This window comes from Wyeomyia smithii, chromosome 2 (genome assembly GCF_029784165.1).
Source record: "Wyeomyia smithii strain HCP4-BCI-WySm-NY-G18 chromosome 2, ASM2978416v1, whole genome shotgun sequence".
In the NCBI taxonomy this organism is placed as follows: Eukaryota; Metazoa; Arthropoda; class Insecta; order Diptera; family Culicidae; genus Wyeomyia; species Wyeomyia smithii.
In genome coordinates this window covers 210,087,068-210,113,464 of record NC_073695.1, presented here as the reverse complement: position 1 = coordinate 210,113,464, position 26,397 = coordinate 210,087,068, and the positions used below count along the sequence as shown (strand labels likewise).

The following is a 26,397-nucleotide window of genomic DNA, read 5'->3' as shown; positions in this document are numbered from 1 at the left end:
GTGCTTCGCGCTGTGTTTTTGCCGCTCGCAGAAAAACTGATACACTTGCTGCTTACACCACAGCTTGGCAAAATAAAAGTGATGAATCACTCTGGTAAAGTATATTCCAGTTTCCACCGCAATGTTTTTTGCGAGCTACTGAGATACACACAATTCGCTGCTCTCTTTAAGTATCAGTTGCTTTCGTAGTGAAAGATATTCTCCTACACGCAAGTGATTCACTGAGGAGAAATAATAAGCCTACTTCAAACTCTAAACACCAAAAATTCTAACGAAAACTCGGAACAAACTGTAAACTAAAAATAATAAACTCGAAACATTAAATTTATTAAAGGCAGACAGTGTGTGCAGTTGGGGAAGCGAAAAATAAGCGAACTGAAAATATGATACAGATTTGGAAGAATATATCGCATTCAAACGGGACATTAACCTCGAAAATGAAACTCTATATTTAATACTCTGAAACTTGTACACTAAATATTGAACTTTATACATTTAATTCTAAAAAGCTCTAAGCCATAAACTCTTAACACCAAAATCTAAAATCTAAATTCTGAACATCACATTCTGAGTTTTGAACTCAAAACTCCTCTATCAGAAGAGTATGACTTAAAATTTTTTAAATCTACACGAGATAAAATTAAAATTTGTATTTTACCACATGCTTTTGACTTCTTGAATTAATCTGAACGAGATACCATAACAAATCCTGAAACGAGTTGTTCTAAACCAAATCTACCAAATATTTCGTCTCTATCAAAGCATGTTATTGTTATTGTTGTTATCAACCTGTTCTACATGCTGTCATATTTTGTTAGAAAGCTGATACGTTACTAACAATGTTCGATATGGGTTCGATACAACTAGAATATTTTTTGTTATAATTTCTGTTATGGTGAGCAAAAACACTGCGGTGTTTTGACGAAGTTCTATTTTTGCGAAAAGCATTGAAATTCATAGAAATGGTCCAGTTTGAGCTTTGGAGCAATTTTCGTAAATCATATCTCACTGTTTGAGTGTACCACTCATTACAAAATCTACGTAAAGTAAAGCAAAGTAAAGCATTGGTGCTACCTTCCGTATCAGAACTCGACCTTCTGTTTTATTATACACAGACTTCGCAGCCAACTATCAATTGTACAGGACAGTTGCGAGGCAACAGTCTCTCAGGATCCGGGACTCGAATATCAGAGGACCGGCTTGTTAATCCAGCATCGTACCTCGAGACCAGCTGGGAGCAAACAAATCCTACGTAATGCGTGTACGTGTGATTCAAAACCAGTTCTTAGTGGTCTTTGGTGGTTTGTTAATTCGAAGCAGAAAAGTGCTGCGGTCTCAAACCAGAGCTACTAACGTATCAGCTTTTTAACACAAACAAAATAAAACCAATCATTGTTAGAAACAACAGCTTTTGAGAGAGACAAAAAATTTGTTAGACTCGTTTTAGAACAACTTCATTTCAGGATTTGTTATATTTGTTAACTCATTCAGATTCAATTTTATTCTCAAAACTATATGGGAAAAGTCGAAATCGTATCAAGCAAGATATGTTATTTGTACGCACTTCTGATCGGGTGCCCATCAGATAATATCTCATGACGAAACTACGGTACTGACATCAGTCTACTACGATTTATAATGATTATATTTGATAATATCATGATGCATAAACGCATTGTTGTCCGAAATCGACTGAAATACGGTCCTTGACACAGGCGACGCACAGTGTGTTGAATGTATGGGAAGGCGTGGGTCTACGTTTTTGGTTACTTTTGTTCGTACATTTATGTAAGTGTGCAATCGAGGAAAAACTGCAATGCTGCTGTTGATGGTGATTGAAAGTTCATCTTATATATATGATTACCATAAATTTCTCAACAAGAATTGTAAATTTTTGCAACGGATATTTATTTAATTTTATCTTCGATATTCACTAAATAATCGTGACTGGACAGTATCGAAAGAGATTCATTCATAGAAGAGTAAAAGCCTGCGAATGCTTGTAATTTTTTTGTTTATTTACTAAGATTCATTCAGAATCTCTTTTTACATTTCAAAATTGTTAGATGATATATTATTATTCTTAGCTTTACCATAATAAACGTATATTAGCTGTATTCGTAATACAGCGAATGTAGTTGTAGGCAAATGAAAATATTGTCAAGCAAAAAACAAAAAGGTAATTGTGGATTGCTACTTGTTTTGCTGGAACTTGTTAATGATATTGTTTAAAATATCTGCTTATGTTTGCCAATTAATGAACCTTTGTAATGGCTTCCATATTATTTTGAAGGTAAGATCCATATTATAGATTAGATTTAATCAGAGTTAAATAAGACAAAACCATTCATTATGATAACGTAAGTATTATTAGATTTGGTTTTTGAGGATATAGAGTTAATTCTGACTTTGACGCATTATGAGAAATTCTTGGTGCTTCTCCAACAAGCACGATATGCTTGTGCCTTGTCAAATACATATTGTTTGCACAAAAAAATATTACAGGCATAATATCGTCAGATATAAACGATATTCTTTCGAGTGTTGTAGAATATATTTAAAAAATGGATTTCCAGGGGAGGCTGAAAATAGAAATACGTACAGTCGCTGAGCAAACACATTGATTCTGTCTGCAGACTCTGCATATTTTGTAACAAAAATCCCCTAATTACAGTGTTTAGTCCCACGTCGCCATTTCATACAACCCTAGGGCTGTATACCTTGTAGTATTTTCAGTTGGTGGGACACGAAAAATGTTTAGTACCGATGAGAGCTACTATTTGCATAATTGGCGAATGTGAAATACGTAATCGCAAAAATGTCATTTTTTGTACAGAGGCATAAAATGATAATTTTACAAAAATATTATCCATTCCGAGATGAAAGGCTTGAAAAGCATATTCATATCATTTCTAGGCGATAAAAAGTGACCTAAACACCATCACAAATAGTTTTTATTATTATTTTTATTTAATACTCTTTTGATCATGTTTATATACGGTTTACTGTTGCAGAACATTTAAATATCATCAATCCAGGATTTTTTTGTGTGTTCTACACTTAAATTACGTGTTATACATAAAAATAAGGCACAGATGTACGATAAACTGCTCACTCTTGGTTTCAGAGGTATCATTCGAAAACGTGAATTCCGGCTAAAGAGCAAACTTGAGCAATGGCAGTTTGAAGAATATTCCAAATAAGGGAAAAAAGTGAAATTCAGAGTGGTACTTTTTGGTACTTTTTGTGACGATCGATTATGAATGGAAAGTGTCTTTTTTCTTCAATCATAAAGGAGCATGACCAAGAAGCCTTTAACTTCCAAATGCGCTACGTTATGTCTCAATAGTAACATGTGAAATGTAGTAGTTACATGCCTCTACCGTTGCCATATTGGATTTAACTTGAGAAGATATAGAGTATATTAAAAATTCATTTGAAAACTAAGAGAATTTTTCAAAACTAACATGTCTTTGAAGAGTTCAAACCACTTCACAGTAGATGGGTAAACTTACGAGGTTAATGACATCATTACAGTACGTCTCAAATATGTATAAAACATATCAGCATACAGAACTGGTTCAATAAGAAATCCACTTTTCTGATTTTTGTCTATGGAACGTTGCACTGTGCGACGTGAATGTGCCCTAATAATTCCTCCGAACAATACCTTCTTTTAAAATGCAGCTAATAGCAGTTAAGTACAAAAAATTAACTTTTAAGTAAGTTTCATAATATACTTTATGACTTTGTACCAAAAACAGATAGGACTTTTATTTGTTCGACAAAGTTTCATATTTTTGAATTTTCAACAACTTTTCTGAATGAACTATTCCTCTATTTCTTAACACAAAAAAGTTAGTTTTTCTTATTTTTAGTATAGTAAACTTTTCAAATTTTTTGACAGTTTGCGATTGTGCGGGTCATTCATACAAACAATTGTTCCGAAGACACTATTAAGCTAGGATAAAGTTGAAAGGCGCAATGGAATTAAGTTCCACTTTTTGCCTTAATCGACCACTGCACAGTGGTCCAGGAATGCAATCTAGCGGAACAAAATTAATAATTCCCGATCGTATTGGTTTTTTGAGATAGTGTTTTTGGCAATGTTCATGAGAATCATCAAGTAATATTTTTTTATGAAATAATTTGTACTAAACGTGTACTAAACTAGCACTAGTTTTTTCTTCAGTTTTTCATTTTAGAAGGATGGTTTTTTTTTACAAAGCTGTTTACTAGCCAATAATATGAAACTTTTCCAAAGTCACAACTATTCAAGAAGCCATGGTGTATGAGATATTGATTTTTTTTGGACAAAATTGGCCAAAAACTTTTATTTTTATTTTATTTTTTTAATTGTGAAACGGAACCTATGAGTTCCTAATTATAAATCTTTTAAACTTTGACCTTTGCCGCAGAAATAGGATGGCTACGGCCTGTAGTTTTTGGGTAATTAAAAAAAACGAACATTTCGATGATTGCTTCATATGTCATATCTCCATTAGCGCACAAAAGAGCAACCTGAAACTTTCAGGGCAGAAAGAATATTCAACTAGGTGTGTGTAGACAAAATTTCAGACCGGAACTTCTTGGAGCTTTTGTTCTGTAAGTTATTTTGTAAAACTCTACAAAATTAGGAAATAACGTGCTATACTTTATCCAATGTTATGCCTAATGTCTACGGAGGTTTTAAAAATAATTAAATATGAACTCTTTTGGTCTAAAAATATTTAGTTCAATATTTACAATGAACTATTTAGGTCTTATGAAATGCTTTCTTACAATAGGATACTTTTCAAGATGCTAATCAATAACAACAATAGAGTTGTATTCTTTTTACCCCTGTTTCACCGACAATTCACAGACTATTAATGTACAGTACGGTGCCTCTTGGTATAATGTTAGAAAAAGTTCAAGAGGCAAAAATCAGTCGAAAATGATCAAGAATTACACTCAAATTCAACCGCCTACTGAACATCGAAGATGTTTTCAAATGCCTTTTACTCACATATGATCCGATAATTTCTCTGAATCATGGAAGAAAAGACCATTTAATTGATTATCTTCCAAGCGAAGTTCAAAATCTTACAGTAGATGGAACATTAGGTTAAAAAATAAAATTTGAATTTGAAAAGTAATGCTTGGATTTTGAAGTTTTTTTTAAATGTATGGAGAAATAAAGGGGAATAGGATTAGTATCTTAAAAAGTATTTTTGAATATTTGTGATTTTGGAAAAGTTTCATATTATTGGCTATTAAACAACTTTGTAAAAAAACCTTCCTTCTAAATTGGAAAACTGAAAAAAATAGTACTAGTTTTGCACACGTTTAGTACAAATATATTCATAAAAAAATCACAAGAAGGTTGTATGCAAAGCCACGACCGCAAGGTTGAAGTAGAATACTTTTACAAGAAAGATAACCCGGCTGCTTGCGTGTCAGTCACACACGCAACGGTTTTAACCCGTATCTTATTGCGGTTTGTAACATCAAGCGATTTCGTTTGCTCGCTGTTGCGTGTTGCATCATGTTGCAACTTGGCAGCTGGGAGACGACGAAATTCTGTTTATACTGATTGATTGAATCGACTTCATATTAGCTCTGCATAGTCGAACTAACTGCTTTTGTGAATGCGTACTAACAGGGCAGTTAATTATTCAATGTCGGTTATGCTGATCGCGCCTTTGCGCTGCCCCTACAGTGGGGGGTTTACTAAATAAAGTGCAAATTAGACAACTACAACAGAATTTGATTGCATTCCGCACAGAATGTCTGCTTGTGTTGATGCCAGAAAATTATTAACCTTCAATTATTTTTTTATTTGCCTTGAAAAAAGCATGATGCGGTTCAAAATCGGTTGCTAATTACAACCTTTGAACTGCCCTAACATTTGTGGAATTAAGATACACGGACAACATGCACTGTGGAAGCTATTTCACATTCAGTCAATTAGACGGGTGCGACAAATTTGAATTGCTAGGATGCAACACAGAATGCTTGCTTGCGTTGACAAAAATTATTAACTTTCAATGACTTGTTTATTTGCCTTAAAAAAGGCATTTTGATTTCCGAAATTGGATTTCCTGATGGCAATTATCATGCTGCCCCAACACGGGGGGAATAATGGCTGTCTGGTGACACACGCTGAGAAAAACCGCGCTGCTCCTGAGACGTGGTGTACAACCACAGGGCTAGTGCTGCTGCTAAGGAAGGACGACTGCTGTTGTCGCTGTCTAGAACTATTATGAGCGGCTCCGGCTGAAACAGGCTCTTATATAGGCCAAATAGCATGTTTTCAATCGCAAGGTATATGATTCTGTCGACCGTGCTTGGGAAGCAAGCATATAACGACCAATCAGAGGTCGAATTTTTCGTTTTGACAAGGCTTGACTATTTTCAATAGTACAATAGTGTGAATAATAAAATTACAATTATCTTCATTTGGGAAGAATCTTAGAAGATTTTCCAATCTATTGCTGCAAGAACGAAGGAAATTCATCGAATACTAACCGATTTATTAGCATTTGAAATTGGACATATTTTTCACTTTTTTCGGTTTTAGATTTTCATTTCACATCCCTATGTAGCCGAACTTCCTGAGAGAAGTATTCTACTTCAAAATATTCCTTGATGGTTCTCATGAACATTGCCGAAAACACTATCTCAAAAAACAGACACGATCGGGAGTTATTAATTTTGTTCCGCTAGATTGCATTCCTGGACCACTGTGCACTGTGCGCCGCGTTAACATTTTCTCATATTCTAAACTACGTTATTGATCGACATGTACCGAAAAAGGCTATCACTTATTCAACAGCGACTTTGTTGAATTCTACTAGACTGATGGGCGTTTAGTGGTGAACATCGACGGAGTTTCCCATCAAAGGCCGCTGTGCTCCAGGACCGGTTATCGATTTTCGCAAAATTTTGTGTGGGCAACCACATGCAATTGAATATCGATTAATGCGAGATAATAATGTTCTCCAGGAAGCTTAGCCCAGTGACTTTTGATTACAATCTACCAAATAAACTTCTACGACGCACAAATTGTGTTAAGGGCTTGGGAGTAGTGCTTGACTTTAAACTAACATTCGAACAACATATACTATCAACGTCGGTAAGGCCAGCAGAAACCTTAAATTCATATTTCGTATTGCAGAAAATTTCAATAACATCTATTGTCTAAAATCTTTACATTGCGCTTTGGTACTATCTAGCTTAGAATACTATGCTTCAGTGTGGAGTCCCTACTATCTGAACGGAGTAAGTAGAATCTAGTCGGTGCAACGAAGGTTTTTTCGCATTGCTTTTCGAAGATTACTGTGGAGTGATCCCTTTCAACTATAAAGCTACGAACAGGGATACAGACTTGGCAATTTAGACACCCTGAGCAATTCTCGCTGAAACCGTCCCACTGGTGACATGAGGTCTTTCTAAAAGGATATTTTTATGTCTAAATGATTGAAAGTAGCGAAAAAATGAGAAAACCACTTTGGTTAGTTCATATTGATGGACCCCTCGGGCACAAATTGGTTAAACGGTTTTTACAAAAATTGGTTTTTGAGCAATTCTTGACCTTATTTGTTGGTTTATTTCTCTTAAATTTGTCATTGAATCCCTGCAACCAACACATCGTTTTCAAGAGGAATGATAGAGCTTTCATTTTAAGTAGAAAAAAATTGGTCGCCATTTTGCATCAGATTTAATCAGAAAAACGTGTTTTTGAGCAAGTTCTCAACCACCGATTTTAAATTTGATATCACCATTGGAAAGCTGAAAAAAATGCTTTAAGATACATTCAAAATATTAGGTGAGCATTGAGGTTATCTTGTCATTCTGGTTACTTTTCAAAATCGAGCTTCAAACAGTACTAATTTTCATTTTTTTTCAATTTTAACTCACATCGAGCAACAATTTCTAAAGCGACGTAGCAGTTAAGTTTTATTTCAAAGATTGCCTAGGATTTCTTGGACTCTCATTGTACTGTGCCCTGGTCGAATATGTCAATGTATGAGAGTATGTTTCGGAGCTGTTTACCCTATCGACCCAACATAGAAACGGGTCTGTTTATTTCCGGCAAAGATCAATCCCTGTAATTTTGAGCACAATTGAAGCAAAGAGGGTGTCCAAAAACGGCTATATTTATTTGATATAAAAAAGTTTTTCTTCAGAATGCTGATAGTGAACTATAGATCCGAACTTTTCCATCATTCGGTTTCGGCACCATTGTGCAATGTGGCATTTCTTTCCGACGCATTTTTTGAATACAAATCAAATCACCAGCTCATGCAACAAATAATCAGATGTAATGCAACAAGAATATTATTTATAAACCCCATCATTTAAATCAATGAAGAACACTTTGAGCAGTCTGAGTTTGAGCTAGTGCTGAAATCTTTTCCTTAACTAGGAGCGGATATCGCAGAGGAAAATAACCATGTTTGGGTCTATGTGATCCCTATTCTGACTTTAGGAGAACGAATTTTTTCATTGAAATTATTCCAAGGACCTGCCGTAGTAAAACCGGGCATAATAATTTTAGTTCCTTATCTCAGCCATTTTGAAAATATGGTTTTTTAAACTGTTTTACAGTTTGTTCAGAGATGTGAATAAAATTTTTCGGTTAAGCTTCTGAGCAATGTTTGAATAGTTTGCTTCTGAATTACCATAACCTGCCACTAATTTCAATTCTCGGATTTCGAAACATTCAATCCAAACCTGTTCATGACCATAACAGCAGCACAGCCGAACCGACGACAAAATTGGTGGGCATATTTGTCCCCGTTACGTGTCGGTTTACGCTTTGAAGTACCCTACAGTAGTTGTCAAACAAAAACATAAAACACCGCGGGCTACAAAAACGAAAAGCTTTCTAAAATACGTTCACCACGCAGGTGTAGGAGCTCTTCAATTTTATGAACTCTTACATTCTTGTTGGAGGGTGCACAAGTGGAAAAAACTCTATGTAACAAAGCAGAAATTTTTGCAATATTACGCGGAGCGAGCGTGCAACGTAAATTGTTTTCGCACACACACAATTATGCGATAGGCAACATATTTTCATTCATGCAATTTAATGAGACATTTTTCTCAGTGTATGAACGCACCGAGCAAACAATTCGGGCCCGCATTTGCACAGTCAATGCAAACTTTCTCCTTACTTCGACACTACAATTGGTGCACAGGAAGCGAGATGAACACAGGCAGCTTCTGTATCAGGCGAGATTGTAACCTGGGAAGCTGTGTTTAAATAGCTTGAAATTCACGTCGATCTTGTTTCACTTCCACCATCCTTCCAGGGAGAGAGGCTTTCAGTTTTATTTGCCTTTTCGCGGGCTAAGGGAAACGCCCTTGAAACGCAAAGTAACATGAGTGAGCAAAGTTAGCGATTTGTAGGGTCATAAAACGTAAAGTCATTACCTTTCGAGGTTGTGGTTTGCCACATTTAACATCTGTTATCAAAGTTCATACTTTACGCCATAATTTCGGGAAAAGCTGTAGATGGTATAATGAAGATATGATGGAAGTGTTCTAGAGCTTTAATTTTCACATTTTCCACTAATTTATTCGGTGTGTATAATGAATGAAGAGATCATCAGAAAAAAGTTGAGCAACAAAAATGCAAAACGCTGCTCAACCCAATTCTCTGCAGAGCTGCTAATGCTCTGTTTTATTCTGGATGGCCTCATCCGCACGATAGCGAGGTTATTTCTGGTCTAATTATTTGGATCATTGCTAATTTACCCCTGGAATAGCAAACGTTCCGCCACCGCCGCTTTGTACGAAATGAATGCGCGAATAATGCTATTATGCTTTTGCCCTCGTAAATTCCGACATCACACAGTACATGATTTCGTACAGCTTTCGTTCTGCAATCATTCCTGTTTAGTTTTAATCCCAATCCTCTAAGCTTATTTTCTCGAGTCGGAAGTTAAGCAAGACTTTCGCAGAATTAACAATTAAAAAGCAAACTGATATTATTCAACCCTTTGCTTACGTTTCCTCTTCAAAACTGCCTTCAATAAGAAAGGATTTCCAAAAGAGTACCACCGATTTTGCGTAGCCTATTCGCAGTAATGCCTTGGCAGCTTGGTCAGCACACTTCAGCCACCAGGCGAGCGTGTTTCCAGTTAAGTTTTTCATTTCCCATCCCATCTTGCATACCGGGCAAAAGAAAACTTCACCTTACGGCACTGGAACACGTTTCGGTCGTGCCGGTCTATGTTTCGGGAGGATTTACGAAGAGGTAAATAGTATAGTATACCTATCGAGAGTCGCTTCCGGCCACAAGGCCCTCCGGTGGACGACTCTTGTATTGATAGGAAACGTGTTGCCCAACTGTACTTGGGAAAGTTTTTCCTTCGGTGTTTACTCTGCATCTGTGACAGCAGCTGTGTGCTTCCCACTCTGGGAGGAAATGAATCCCTGCTCTCTGTAGCGGTTTGGTAAATAACAAATAAGTTTCAGTTTAAGAATCACTGATCCTTTTGTGTGTTATCCGCTTCGGCAGTATTGTGTTTCTTCTTTTTTTGCGGAAAAGAAAATCTGCATAAAAAACTCCATTCAACTGGCTATGTTTAGATTTTTTTTAGAAAGACACACTTAATGGTGAATTATAGTCGATTTCTATCTACAATTTCGTTCTACCGTTTAATGGTGACTCCGAAATATATTGGTTTTTCTTAAGTATTCTAGCGAAGAGAACGGAGAAAATATGGTTGATTGTATTGTTTCTTGATTTGAAGATTTGGATTCGTTAAAACTTATTTTTAAATAATAAAGTTTGATTATGTTTCTGATGAGAGATTTCTTAGTTTGATTTAATTAATGTGATTAAAACAAATGTTTACATCGTGGGAACAATATACCTGTATTCAGAAGTCACTAGCGTAACAAATACATTTATCCGATTAGTTTTATCCCATTGAAAGGTCAGCAATCCCAATAGCTCTCACGGAACCGTAAACCTGAGAATACATGACTGTTTTATTCTTTTCGTTGTAGTAGTGCATATCAAGCCGATAATCCCCGGCAGGAATGAACGTCGGAGCCATCGATTCATCTATGACGAAGTTTTTTAGCTCTATCACACCCTTAAAATATTTTTTTTTAATTTCTGGTTTTAATTCACTCTAATATAAATAAACCCACCCTATATGGACATCCATTGCGCGTCAACTCTGGGTGATTTTTCTCTATTATGCCAATGACAAACATTGCCGTCTGATCCACGCCAATCGCTCCACCATGCTTGCGATTATTGTAACGCCGCAGAAAACTGCAAACGTCGAAAGTGGTATCCATCAGCAGTGGCTGATAGGTAACCTGGTATTTGTAGTACATGGCAAAGGTCAGAAACAACTGATCGATCTGGTCTACCGTTACCGAGAAGTACATCTGTGACGGTTGATTTCGAACCAACTTTAACCCACAACTGACGTTCCAAGCGACCTCGTACGGCAGATTAATGCAGACCGCTTTGGTAAAGCGAATTTTGAACTTCGTTGGCTTGCCCTGTGTGTAGGGAACAGAAAAGAAACATTACACGTGAGATATTACTTAGTGCGTCAGTGAGCTAATTTTACCGCGGTCGAAACTTTCGATTTCTGCGTCTGTACGCATAGAATACACACGGTAACTAAAACAACTAAAGAAATTTTAGGCAACATCACCGTAGTTTGGTCCAACAGAAAATGATCAATGTCACGAATCGGTCGCGCTAACCACGGTGTCATTAATTTCTAACAAGAGAGCGGAGGCTAATTATAGGCCAACCTAATGGTTTGGTTTTATGGAGCGCAATAATGAGTTGAGCTGATCAGGCCAATTTACTATCATAATCATAGTTAAAATTTACGGTTGCTTAAGCCCGATTAGGTGGTTTACGTGATTTGAGACTGAGTGGTAAATTCTCAATGAGAGAGAATAGAATATGTCTATCTTGATTACTGTCTGTTCATTGTATTTTATTCACCATAAAAAAGTTGTGACTGCTTTCAGATTGTATTGTATTAAATTCTCCTACTTTACCCGAAAATTGTAAGTAAAATATTTTCCAAGAGTTTTCGAGTATACATTCATATAGTGACAAGTACTACGAATAAAATGGTTAATAAAATTATGACATTTTGAAACCACAACCTCAAAAATTTGTTAATATGGACGGAAATAGAGAAAATATTCTCGGCATGTAATTAAATTCAATAAGGTTTGACAAGTATGCCGAAAAAAATTTAAGTGCGACACCATCTATAGGACGAGGAAGTGAAGCTGGTGGTGACGCGGTCTGTTAATTAGTTAATAACTTGCAAATTAATACTGTGGGTGGGGTCACGTACTTCTGTGATGGTTGCATAAATATGCCGACGGATAGTAAGAAAGTTTAAAAAGCAGGAGAACTGTTCTTGACAACAGGTTGCCAAAGTTTTACAAACATTTACCCGAATGAGTTAGATTTCAGAGTTTAAAGTTTAGTGAATAAGTTACATAGAATGGTAGGTATATAGTTTAAAGTTTGAATTTTTCTCCTCAAATAATCCACAAATCGATAGATTTTGCATATATGCTTTGTGTCATGCAAATAAAAAAAACAGCTGTTTTTAAAACTTTGCTTTTTTTGCTTTTAAACATGGATGTTTCTATGGTGTAAGCATTGCTAGCTTAAGCAATGAAGGTGGTAGGGATTGCTGAGAGTTATGAACCGCTGGCATTGGAAATGCAATGCAAGATCTACAGGAAGGGTTTGTCGTGAGTTGCTGTCACACCCCCACGCACCGATAGGCCAGAGTTAGTCCACCGCACCCTAAAGCACGCAGCCCACCACCCATCGGTTTTCCAGACACCAGCACCCAATATAGAGCAGGCGAAAATATAAATGACAGATGGGGAAAAAGCGCGGCTGCGATTATTGGCGCGAAAATTTAGACGAGGCCAACGTCTTAGGGCAAGGAGGAATGACCTGCTGTAGCCACTACACTTACTCAGTAACCAGATTCCGAATTGAACGGTCACGACCTGCGGAAAATTAACTAGAAACCAAGAAGACAAGCGACTCTAAGGAGACAGTAAAAAGTGTGTGGCTATAGTGAACAGCAGGTAAGGCACTCTCCTTGTCCCGTAACAATTGCCTCGTCACCAGTCAGCCAATCAGGCTAAAAAAGCAACGCTTATTTCCCAGAACCCCGCTGTTTTGGATTAAACACGAAGACGCCGAGAATCCCATTGGACCCTACGCCGGTGACTGAGGACGCCGATTAGGAGCCATTTTGGCGGCAAAGGCCGCAAGACGACGCCGGACAGAACGTGGGTGTGCAGGAACCAGGTGCAACGAGAAGGTGGACTGTGCGCTGACGGTGAAACGGGGCCCCGGAGTAGTACGAAAGTGAATAAGGTTAGCTAGAAATAAGAAAGTGGGTGACGAATGCTAGTAATAAAAATTGTGTACATAGAGACTCAGACAAGCATTTTCCTGGAACCGCGAAATTTCCTTAGTAAGCCGATCCTGAGGCTGTTGTTCAGGGAGTCCCTACAGCGCTCGCTGCTGAAGCTGGGACTATACTTACACTTTGGCGCCCAACAAAAATAAACTTACCGATATTTTGAGGGTTCCAGCTTGTAAAATTGCTTGTTTTAAATTGAGTTGCTACGTACGTCTCTGGGAAAACGTCCATGCTTTCACGAACAAATATTCACATTTAAGTGGCAAATCCACTGAAACTGACAGTGCACTACGAAACGTTTTTCGAAACCGAGGGGTTCTGATGTTCAATTAATTAGCAAAAATAACAATCATAGAAAATTACCAAATTACTTAGTCGAGCGGAGGTTTTAGCAAAGTGCGTAAGAAGTTCGGAGGGAGAAAATAAACCCAACAGTGAAAACATTTTATTTAGTCACTTACTATCGAATACTTACGAAATAACGGAAATTTAGTGAAACTTAATTCTAAGAATAAGAAAATTCAACTATGGAACAGCAACACTTGTTAACGCAATATTTTGCGATGAATACGATGCACCTGACGGACGACGAGCTAGATCATGAGCTGCAAGTCCGGGGCGCAGACCTAATGAGTGAAACACGTACGGTGCAGGAAAGAACACTGCGTGGATACCTGAAATCAGAAAAAGAAAACCCGAATTGGAACTACAGAAAATGTTGGACAACTTTAAAAGGTGAATTTAAATGTTGTGAAGAGAAAATAGTTGAAATTAGAACTTTTTTAGAAGGAAGAAAAGAACAACGAGTACCAGATCAACGGCATAAAACGAAACTAATACATGTCTTTTTCCGACTGGAACGATTACGAAATCATGCCAAAGAGGAAACAGATTTGAGTAACATTGCGAAAATGGCAAATGAATGCATTAGACTTTTGAACAAATTCTTTTCAATGATCTCCCCCTTAGCAGAGGTGAGAGAAGCGGAAATAGCTAGAGTGAATGAAAGTTTACGGCTACTCCGCCAAGAGACTAACGATAGAGAAGATAGTGAATCAGAAATCGATGAAGAGGTAGAAACTAGAAATCAACAGAATGGCCAGCGAGCAAACCCAACAACCGACAATAATGGTGGAAGAGTCCCCAGTAGAAACGATGAAATACACCAGAATGTAAATGAGGAAGAAATTGAAAGTGGAAATAGAGTGGGAGAACCAGATAGATTGGTGCTGCTTGCAAGGGAAAACGATCGTTTGAAAATAGTAGTAGAACGTTTGCTACACCGAATTGAATCGCTTGAAAGAGGAAAGGATATGCGAAATACTAGAAGACAAGAGAATGAATGTGGAATGGCTAACAGTACTCCGGTGGAGGAAGAGCCTATTCCGAGTGACAGTGTGGGAGAGAAACCTAAAGAAAATTTTCTAGACTGGGTTAAAAATAGATGTAGCTCGATAGATAGTCTAGAAGAGAAAGCACGAGAGTTGAAAGAGAAAGATGAAAGAGAGAAAAGGAATGCAAATGCATACGCAGCTAGCAAGGGAAACAGTCACCGATTACCGGTTTATCAATGGGGAATAAAATATGATGGTATGGATAATGGGAGAAGATTGAATGAATTTTTAAAAGATGTGGAGTTCAATGCTAGGTCGGAAGGATTCACCTACGTAGAATTGTTTTTATCGGCACACCATTTATTCACACGAAAAGCTAGGGGGTGGTTCATGGAAGTGAATGGTAACAACGAGCTTGAAACGTGGGAAAATTTAGTTCGTGAACTGAAAAATGAGTTTTTGCCGATTGATATTGATTTTCAATACGAACAAATAGTTAATGCGCGTAAACAAGGCCTGAGGGAGAAGTTTCAAGACTTTTATTTGGATATGGTCCGGCTTTTCCGTAGCGTGTCAAGACCTTGGGACGAACAACGAAAGTTTGACGTATTATTTAGAAACACACGAGAAGACTGTAGAACTGCAATGCTTGCTGCTAACGTAACGTCGATCACCAAAATGCGAGAATTCGGAAAAAGATACGATGCGATAAACTGGCAAATTTACCAAAGAAGAGAAAATAGACCGGGATATAGAGGAAACGTAAATGTAGAAGAAATAGAAGTAAATCGACAGAATGTTCAAGAAAAAACTGCATATAGGTTGATGATGGAAATCGTGTGAAAAATTCTAGAACGAATTATAACTATTTCCAGAAAAAGTTTACCGAAGATCGAATAGAGCAAAATGAACAGAGAGAAAAACAAAAAGAATCACATAGAAGCAACTACCAAAATTCAAGAATAAACAACAATCAAAAAACAAACCTTTGCTATGACGAACCCAGACCCGGCACAAGCGGAACAAATGCCTTGCAACGGATAGTTAACGCTTACATTCCGATTAAACGAGGAATTTGCTTTAACTGCCATGAAGAAGGGCACAGTTGGCAGAGGTGTCCCAGAGAGAAGCATACTTTTTGTGAAAATTGTGGCTTTCCGGGATTTTCCACCAAAGACTGCCCATACTGTGAAGCAAAAAACTTGGGAAAGACTGCTCACTGAGGCATAGCAGTCAGCCCGACAACCGAACAAGACCTCAAGACGTAGAACAAGAACCAACCAAGTTGTTACAAGAACTGGGTTATGCGAGAGTCATCGAACAAGGTAACAACGACAACGAAATAGCGTCATTGCTGGTTAAACTTAGCGGGGATGTTCGTCCTTTTACTGAAATCAACTTAATGGGGATTAAATTGATTGGGCTTTTAGATAGCGGAGCAGCTCGGACGGTTCTTGGAATCGGAGCAAGGCAAATAATAAAAGACCTGAATTTAAAGGTAGAGCCTTCTTCAGTGCAATTAAAAACTGCTGCAGGTGAAAATTTGGAAGTGATTGGTTCAACTGAACTGCCGATCACGTTTAACAATGTTACAAAATTATTAACTGTTTTAATCGCTCCAAATTTGAAACGAAGGTGTGTACTAGGCTACGATTTCTGGGTAAAGTTTGGCATTCGGCCCACCTGGAACGATTTTGCAATCGATTCTGTGGATGAAAGCGCACAGGAGAGCCTAGAAGAGGAAGTCGAACTCACAGCAGAACAGGAAAAAGAATTAGAAACGGTAAAGCAGCATTTTCTAGAAGCGACACCAGGAAATTTAAGTATGACCCACTTGATAGAACATTCCATTGAATTCAAGGACGAATTCAAGAGGGCGGACCCGGTGAGGAAAAATCCGTACCCTTGGAGTCCAGAAATTCAACGGAAAATACACCAGGCAGTAGACGATATGTTACAGAAGGGAATAATTGAGGAATCAAACTCAGAATGGGCTCTCCCAGTAGTACCGGTAACGAAACGTGATAGCCAGGAAGTTAGACTTTGTTTAGACGCGCGAAAACTGAATGAGAGAACAAAAAAAGACGCTTACCCTCTGCCCCATCAAAATCGTATATTGAGCCACCTGGAGCCAGTGAGATACCTTTCGACTATCGATCTTTCGCAAGCATTCTTGCAAATCCCCCTAAACGTCAAGTCTCGCAAATTTACCGCTTTTTCAATACCTGGGAGAGGGCTATTTCACTTCACCCGACTTCCGTTTGGGTTAGTGAATAGTCCAGCAACTCTAAGCAAACTTATGGACCGGGTGTTGAGCCACGGAGCGCTAGAGCCGGCAATATTCGTTTACTTAGACGATATTGTCGTTGCTAGTCGAACATTCGAGGAACATATCGAAAAACTGAAAGATTTAGCGAAACGACTACGAGAGGCAAATTTGTGTATTAACGTACAAAAATCAAAATTTTGTTGCCAGCAGGTGCCTTACCTGGGATACATTTTATCCAGAGACGGACTAAGGCCTAATCCAGATCGCGTACAAGCGATTTTGGGATATCAGGTACCGAAATCCGTTAGGCAACTCAGGCGATTCCTTGGTATGGTGAATTACTACCGGAGGTTCATCGCCAACTTCAGTGAAATCACTTTACCTCTCACCGATTTGCTGAAAAACAAACCAAAGAAAGTAGTGTGGAACTCGGCAGCAGACGATTCGTTTAAAATTATTAAAGAAAGGCTCATATCGGTTCCGGTGATGGCTAATCCAAATTTTAGTTTGCCATTTACTGTCCAGACTGACGCGAGTGATAACGCTATCGCTGGGATCTTAACGCAAGTGCAGCAAGGCGAAGAGAAGGTGATTGCGTACCATTCCGAAAAACTAAAAGGGGCTGAACTAAACTACCATGCGGCGGAAAAGGAAGGTTTAGCCGCCCTCCGTTGCATCGATAAATTCCGAGGGTACATCGAGGGTACAAGGTTCGTTCTGGTGACCGACTCGGCTGCATTAACCTTTATCATGCGAGCCAAATGGAGATCCTCTTCGAGACTTAGTAGATGGAGTATTACACTCCAGCAATTTGATATGGAGATTCGGCACAGGAAAGGAAAGGAAAACATTGTCCCTGATGCGCTTTCCCGATCATTAGAAAGTCTAGAGGAGGAACCCGACGATAGGTGGCACCAACAACTTTTGTTGGCCGTAGAACAAGAGCCTGAAAATTACATGGACTTTAAAATAGTCGAGGGTAAACTATATAAATTCGTTTCAACAAAAACCGACACTATGGACTATCGTTTTGAGTGGAAGCAGTGCGTTACGAAGAATAAAAGGGTAGAAATTATGAAACTTGAACATGACGGAAACTTACACATTGGATATGAAAAATGCGTTGAAAAAATCAAGCGTCTATTTTATTGGCCGCGGATGGCGGCGGACATTAAAAAGTATATAGCGAATTGTAGCCTGTGCAAAGAGAACAAGCATTCTACTGTATCAACATGTCCGGAGATGGGTAAGCAACGCATAGCAAACCGGCCATTCCAGATAATATGCATAGATTATATCCAGTCACTTCCTCGCAGTAAGCAGGGCAACGCACACTTATTAGTAATAATGGACTTATTTTCTAAGTATTGCTTGCTTATGCCTGTGAAGAAGATTTCGGCGATTAATTTATGCAAATTACTGGAAGAGCAGTGGTTGAGAAAGCTATCCGTTCCCCAAATCGTGATTTCCGATAATGCGACAACCTTTTTGTCAAAAGATTTTCAGAGCCTCATGGCGCGGTACGAGGTGCAGCATTGGGCGAATGCCCGGCACCGAAGCCAGGCAAACCCAGTTGAACGACTCAACCGGACTATAAATGCTATGATACGTAGTTATGTGAAAGAGGATCAGAAATTATGGGACTCGAAAATCTCAGAAATTGAACATGTTTTGAACAACACAATTCATTCTACAACTAAATTTAGTCCATATCACATAGTTTATGGTCATGAAATAATACTGAAAGGATCGCATTACAGATTGGAAGAGGAAGGAAATTTAACACAGGAAGAACGAATGGAAAAGCTTAAAGGTGTGAGTGGTAAAATTTATGAAATGGTAAAAAAGCATTTACGAAACTGTTATGAAAGTACGAAAAAAAGATATGATCTTAGACACAAACGATACTCACCGACTTTCGACGTCGGGCAGCGCGTTTACAAAAGGTGTTTTCGTCAGTCCGTGGCAAGTAGTAAATTCAATGCCAAGCTGGGTCCACAATACACGCCTTGTATTGTAATAAAAAAGAAGGGCACCAGTTCTTATGAGGTAGCCGACTTAAATGGAAGATCGCTGGGAGTTTTTTCTGCCGCAGACCTAAAAGCGTGAATGTGGGAATGAAATAATAAATGTGCAAAAATTTTAAATACTTACCATTGCGATTTAGAGTGAAAAAAATGGGTAATTTTTGTTAAAATATGATCTAAAAGTCTACCAACATGTTTCATTCATAAGTGTCCGTGGAAAATCAATTATTGTACTGCATGTAACCGCAGAATGTAACCTTACATGCAGGTTGAGGAGGTAAAAGTATTTCATATTGAAATCCAAAGGTTTTAGCTAGAAAAAAAAATATATTGAAAATGGGAAAAATCGGAATCGAGGGTGCATATGGAAGGGTTGGTGACTGCATCGTGCGCTTGAACGTAATGCATCTGCTCGTGTTGCATGCAAGATTGTTAACAATCCTTTAATCTTGCAGTGCACCAAGGCAGAGTAATGAAATGAGTAGCAACTATCGTCATTGGCGAAAGAGAAACTGGGAGAAGATTACGAACATCAGAATTCAAGGTCACGATCAAACTTAGAACAATAGAATGGCAAGGAATACACCACAGAAGTAATAACCGAAACACGCTACGCAAGCAAAATCGTTATGTACTTACCTTATATACTGATCGATGAACTTTTATGTAGGAAAAAAAAGGAGCTCACGGGGAAAAAATGAACTAAGAATGATTCACTGGCCAGAGTTAACAAAATAAAATTAATACAAATAATTTTTCCACTAGAGAACTAATACTTTTTTCCTCGATAAGACTTCATCAGTTTATATCACTGTCCGAACACGTTTCACTGAACGAGCAAGTGGCTGAATTGACAGATGTTTCGATCTCCAGTAGCTTTCTTACGCACACTGATAAAAGATGATAACGCTATCAACAATGATGTACTAAAACCCAACTCCGACACCCAATAGGAAATATTTCAGGGGATTTGAATTTTATTGTAGTTTTAAACACTCCGGAGTTTGTATTCATTAATTTGTAATGATTTGAATGTAATCATAAGTTTATAGTAATTCGTTTTGTAGTAGAATATAGTCTTGCATGATCTATTTAATGTTTTTTTTTAGTTACTAGTAAAATTATTAATGTGTTTCAAATTTGTTTTGCGGTTTGTTCATCAGAATTTAATACGTTTCGTTTGAAAACTTTCACGTGCAATTAAAGGTTGATATGGGGGAGGTCCGGTGAAAATTTGTGTTGTGGGATGCAGGTTCAGATGGTATGTGTGACAAAAATTTGGACAAGGAATTTATGATGGGAAAAAATGTTTAATTTATAAACATTTTTTTTATCCGAGCTGGGGGAGAGTGTAAGCATTGCTAGCTTAAGCAATGAAGGTGGTAGGGATTGCTGAGAGTTATGAACCGCTGGCATTGGAAATGCAATGCAAGATCTACAGGAAGGGTTTGTCGTGAGTTGCTGTCACACCCCCACGCACCGATAGGCCAGAGTTAGTCCACCGCACCCTAAAGCACGCAGCCCACCACCCATCGGTTTTCCAGACACCAGCACCCAATATAGAGCAGGCGAAAATATAAATGACAGATGGGGAAAAAGCGCGGCTGCGATTATTGGCGCGAAAATTTAGACGAGGCCAACGTCTTAGGGCAAGGAGGAATGACCTGCTGTAGCCACTACACTTACTCAGTAACCAGATTCCGAATTGAACGGTCACGACCTGCGGAAAATTAACTAGAAACCAAGAAGACAAGCGACTCTAAGGAGACAGTAAAAAGTGTGTGGCTATAGTGAACAGCAGGTAAGGCACTCTCCTTGTCCCGTAACAATTGCCTCGTCACCAGTCAGCCAATCAGGCTAAAAAAGCAACGCTTATTTCCCAGAACCCCGCTGTTTTGGATTAAACACGAAGACGCCGAGAATCCCATTGGACCCTACGCCGGTGACTGAGGACGCCGATTAGGAGCCATTTTGGCGGCAAAGGCCGCAAGACGACGCCGGACAGAACGTGGGTGTGCAGGAACCAGGTGCAACGAGAAGGTGGACTGTGCGCTGACGGTGAAACGGGGCCCCGGAGTAGTACGAAAGTGAATAAGGTTAGCTAGAAATAAGAAAGTGGGTGACGAATGCTAGTAATAAAAATTGTGTACATAGAGACTCAGACAAGCATTTTCCTGGAACCGCGAAATTTCCTTAGTAAGCCGATCCTGAGGCTGTTGTTCAGGGAGTCCCTACAGCGCTCGCTGCTGAAGCTGGGACTATACTTACAATGGGCATAAGATAACATTTTGTGCTATTGGTTTAACTTTTTGGAACACGACTCATTTTTGAGAAGCTACTGAAAAATGTTTTTTTGGAAAGGTATTGATGATTACAAATATTTTTAGGGTGAAAACGGTTTGTTTGATCGGAATGACGTCTTCGGCAAAGTTGTAGGTAACAATTTTGTCTTTTTGAAAAAAAAATATACACTCTAAAAAAATTTTTTTTTTTGAAAAATATATAATAAAATCTACTATATAAAAATGGAAATTCGTAACGCTTGACCTTATTGATATTATTCCCCCCTCAGTCTCTGAGGTGTACAGTAATCATCATCATTTTGAATCGTTCTGAATCAAAAATAATAAGCGGTGACATATAGGTTTTTAACAAGAAAATGTTCGCTGATGTTCAGGAAAGGCATTTGAGAAAAAATAATAGGTATCTAATCACTAAAACTTGAGATATTATTCACAAAACAACGTAAAACATGCAAAATTATGACTTTCTGTGCTAAATTCGCCTCCTAATCAAAATTCAATGCGATGACATATAATTCTTTTTTCACTAAAATGTTTGTTAATGTTCAGGAAAGACATTTGAGGAAAAATAATTAGTATCTGATCGCTAAAACTTGAGATATTTTTCACAAAACTACGTAAAACATGCAAAATTATGACTTTTTATACTAAATTCGTCTACAAATCAAAATTCAAAGCGATGACATGTGATTCTGTTTTTCATTAAAATGTTCGTAGATGTTTAAAAAAGACATTTGAAAAAACAAAAAATAACAGGTACCTGATTACTAAACTCGAGATATTATTCACAAAACTACGTGAAACATGCAAAATCATGACTTTTATGCTGAATTTGCGTCTAAATCAAAACTCGAAGAAGTGATCTGTGATTTTTACTATAATAAAATGTTCGTTGTGTTTAGGAAAGATATTTGAGGGAAAGATAATAGGTATCTGATTATTTGAAATTCAAATATTTTCCACAAAACCACATGAAAAATGCAAAACCATAATTTTTTAGGCTCAATTTGTCTCTAAATCAGAATTCAAAACGATGACACGTGATTTTTTCAATAAAATGTTCGCTGATATTCAGGAATGACATTCGAGAAGAAATGATAATTATCTGATAGCTGAAAATAGAGATATTATTCACAAAACTAAGTAAAACATGCAATATCATGAATATTTTAGCTCAATTTGTCTCTTAATCCGAATTCAAAGCTACGATATATGATTTTTTCCATTAAAATGTTTGTTTATGTTCAGGAAAGACTTTTGAGTAAAAATAACAGATTTTTGATTACTGAAAATTGAGATATTATTTCTAGATAAACATTTCAAAAGGTCCTATCTGCTTTCATCGTTTTTCCGGAGCGTCTTTTCATTTTGGCAATGGTTCAGCTTTAGTGACTCTTCCAAGTGGAATCTTCGTTCAGAAGGTTAGAATGATCCCTTCGCTATCAACTTTTGCAAATAACGTGTCGTAAAAGGTGGTTAATAAGTTGTGGTGTTTCTCTAGATTTACAACACTACGTTAAACAAGCAAAATCATGAATATTTGAACTCCATTTGCCTCTAAATCGAAATTCAAAGCTATGATATGTTATTGTTCTTCATTGAAATGTTTGTTATTCAGGAACGACATTTGAGGAGAAATAATAGGTATCTTATTGCTAAAAGTTGAGATATTACTTTAAAACTTACTTATGTTTGAAGATGATTTTCTGCATACAGGAAAATACATTAATATACTCTTTTTGAAATTTATATATATTATACATATAATACATGCAAAATTTTGACTTTTTGAGCATGAGCTCAATTCATCTGTAAATTAAATTTTTTTTTCAATAAAATGTTCATTGTTCCTTCATCATCTGCAAATATTTTCTTGCAGAAGAATTTATGTTTTAATTTGGTGCGAGTCGGGCAGAGAAAAATTACATTTCTGATGTTTTCGTAGTTTTGTGAATAGTAACAAATTACGGGATTCGAAATACTTTTTTACTTTTACCAAAACTAGATCTTGGGACATTTGGCTTAATTTTTTTTATTTCTACGTAGTTATGTGGATTAAAACGTTAACTTTTTCTCAGACGTGTTTCTTGGACACCAACAAATATTTTCGTTATAAATATTCACATGTTATCTCTTTAGATATGATTATAGATTATAGATTATAGATAGCATGAATGGTCACGTTAAATTCTTTTTACTTTGATTTCTTTCTTTCAAAAGTTACATAAAAAGAGGTTTTACTGTGAACGATTGACGAATATCCGGTTATCATTCGAGTGTGGTATATTCGGAACTGGGATGACCCCACATAACATTTTCCAAAATAAAGACTTCTGGTTTCAGGAAAATAATCTGAAGTGGTATTTGGCCAACCATTTCAATACTTCCGAACTCCATACGTCATTTTGAAATCCGAAATGGCGACTTCCAGTTTCTGTGAAGCATCCTCAAATCACAAAATGCAATTCAATATGGGTATTTCCGTTCTGTGCGTTCTCAGAATGTTAAGGTACTTAAAGTATTGATGGACGTATAAGATGAGAAATATTATTGATAAAGATGTGAAATACAAAAGTACAATACACAATATGCAATACAATATGGGTTTTTTTGCATCGGGTGATGCCCAGGAGTCAAAAATCGATAACAGTTGCCATTTTGAATTTTAATGATATTTCGTACCCTAACTATCTTAGCAACTTTGCATAATTTTTTTTTTTTTTGAAATTTATCTGTACACATTTGGAGATGACTGACATTTTTTTTTCTTTAAATCAATATACAGTGGAATTCCGATTTTATCACGGTCTAAAAAAATCTCCCGTGAATCCAACGAAACTGTGGACTTGGTGAATTGGTAAAAACTATTATTTTTCGTTAGATTTCATTAAAATACTAACCTCCATTATTTCCTCGAATCCGAATATTCGCTAGATTTACCGGAAAATGTTTTTTGACCGTAATGAAATCGAAATTCCACTGTATCTGAATAATAACAAGATATAGTGAAAGATTGTCAAGGAATTATTATCTGTAGTATCATGACTTTGAAAAAACACATTAAAGAATTTGGATTCAAGATTCTGCACTGAAAAAAAAAATCACCTCAAAAACAAGCAGGGATTTTAAAAATATCGATCTTCTTCAATTTTATTCAAAGTAACTTTTCAAGATAGTTAATTTAGTTGCCTAAAACTCTCCCGAACACATTGTTCCAATCATTTATTTAGTCAGCATCAACAAGCAACAGATGTCTCAAAGATGGTTAAGTGTTTTAAGCTTATGACAATCATAATTACTATAATATGATACAATACGATTTTATTAATTCTTTCATTTATTTATTTAATCAATTTATTTCTATTTGACCTTATTGGTCTCTATTGAAACAAGTGGATGGGGAAAAGTCTGTTTGAGGCCTCATGGAGGCATGAAAACCCCTTTTGTCATGAATATACATGAAAAATCAATACACCAATAGTTTCCTTCTTCGTTTTTTGTGTAAAAAACAGAAATTACGCGGATTGTATTACGAGAAAAATTTAAATTGAGCAGGAAAGCTACCTTGTAAAAAACTCACCGCATACCGAACACAGTGCTGTTTTGTCTTTAGTTGGTGTGTTGCAAAGGTATCCTCATTATTCTTCAGTGCTCCAGGATTTACCGTATTGCGTCAAATTTAGAACACTTAAGCTATGATCAGGCCCGGATTTAAGGGGGGGGCAAAGGGGGCAAATGCCCCGGGCCTCCAGATTCAAAGGCCCCCCCCAGTCCTGCGGCGACCTTTTTTTTTTTGCTCGTCACCTCCCAGAACGTTACCTCTAAATGTTTTAAGCAAAGAGGGCCTCACAAACAAATTTGCCCCGGGCCCCCCCCCCCCCCCCGTCTAAATCCGGCTCTGGCTATGATGAAACTTCTTGCACTAAAAAATCAATGGAAAATGAACTTTCTCATCGATCTTGAAGGTTTAGCATATGGGTTATTTTATTGTTGTTGCATTTAAGTGCTATTCATATAGATTTTACACATGAAATTTACATGAAAACAAGGAGAATTTAGTAATCGGCTTTGAATCTTATTAATAACACGTCAACGTAATCGCTAAGGGGTAGATAGGCAAACCGTCTGAATACTGACTGTTACTTTTTTCAACGCCTGCTGATTCTTCGGAAGTGGCCCTACAGTAAAGAGATATACATCACAGGTTGAAGGACATTCCAAGGAACAGAAATATTATATAATATTCATTCTTTTTATTACCCTAGCTATAATAATTTGATGTTTATTGTAAAGTGTTCGAAGTTTGAATCAAAACGGATCTCCATGGACTTTAAGTACACAGTTCACATCATTGAAGTACAACTGGAAGATCAACGGTCCCAGTTGCTTCCTTGTGGGATCCCAGACAAGGCCGAAAAATCTTTTGCATGAGAATAATCTATTGTTACAATTAGTTTACGACCAATAAGGAAGGAAATCAACAACGAAACACACCGCCGCTCATTCCGAGTCGTTCAAGTTTAGCAATCGTAATCGCCGCGGACAAATCGATAAAGATAACGTCCGTTTTCGCAAAGGCACCGTAAACTGAGGTGACTTGGATCAGCGGGGATGATCACTCTACCTCTTCATTAAATTTGTCATAAAAAGCGCTCGCAGAGCTTGATATTTGTTGTAATCCTGACTGATTGTGTTTAGATATATCTACATTGTTACTGTTCATGCATTTCCTGCTATTAAAAGAGTGGTTTTCATGTTAAAATATCAATTTAAAAATAAAGTGGATTTTAAGTGATTTTTATTGCATACAAACAATCGGTTCAAACAGATACAAAACAACAAGCTGCAATACGTAAAGTTTGTTAATTTCGTTCCCAGATTAGTTCCAAGACGTTACTTTGCACTATAGGAAATGCCATATTTTAAGTGAACTAGTTTCTGATGATTTTAGGCCCTTCTCCCTCTCCGAGGATAGTCGTTCCCAGTCAACCACAAATCGAATATCAATGTGTGAAAATTATCGCA

At 37.2% G+C, this 26,397-nt stretch overlaps 2 protein-coding genes across 3 annotated transcripts in view; both read right to left on the bottom strand.

Annotated features, from left to right (window-relative positions):
- Nucleotides 1–26,397, bottom strand: part of LOC129724286 (uncharacterized) — a 373,573-nt gene that overhangs the window by 213,439 nt on the left and 133,737 nt on the right. Inside the window, exon 1 of one of the 2 annotated variants that reach the window (XM_055679028.1) lies at nucleotides 24,273–24,291. The exons of the other annotated variant lie outside the window; for it this stretch is intronic. The gene's annotated coding sequence lies outside the window, so the exon portion shown is untranslated. Of the gene's footprint in view, nucleotides 1–24,272; nucleotides 24,292–26,397 lie in introns of those variants that run through there. 2 annotated transcript variants of the gene reach the window in all.
- Nucleotides 10,885–11,735, bottom strand: LOC129720380 (uncharacterized). Its single transcript, XM_055671842.1, has 3 exons — nucleotides 11,586–11,735; nucleotides 11,152–11,514; nucleotides 10,885–11,093 (listed from the first exon to the last, which is right to left on the bottom strand). Exons 1-3 carry the CDS (start codon nucleotides 11,733–11,735, stop codon nucleotides 10,917–10,919), a joined length of 690 nt encoding a protein of 229 aa, XP_055527817.1. The 3' UTR covers nucleotides 10,885–10,916.

Bases quoted from the DNA above. Each gene is read 5' to 3' on its own strand.
- LOC129720380 (XM_055671842.1), bottom strand. From the start codon at position 11,735: ATGACACCGTGGTTAGCGCGACCGATTCGTGACATTGATCATTTTCTG. The intron at 11,515-11,585 runs GTAAAATTAGCT...CCCTACACACAG, and splicing joins AATCGAAAGTTTCGACCGCG to GGCAAGCCAACGAAGTTCAA. The intron at 11,094-11,151 runs GTGGGTTTATTT...AAATATTTTAAG, and splicing joins GCAATGGATGTCCATATAGG to GGTGTGATAGAGCTAAAAAA.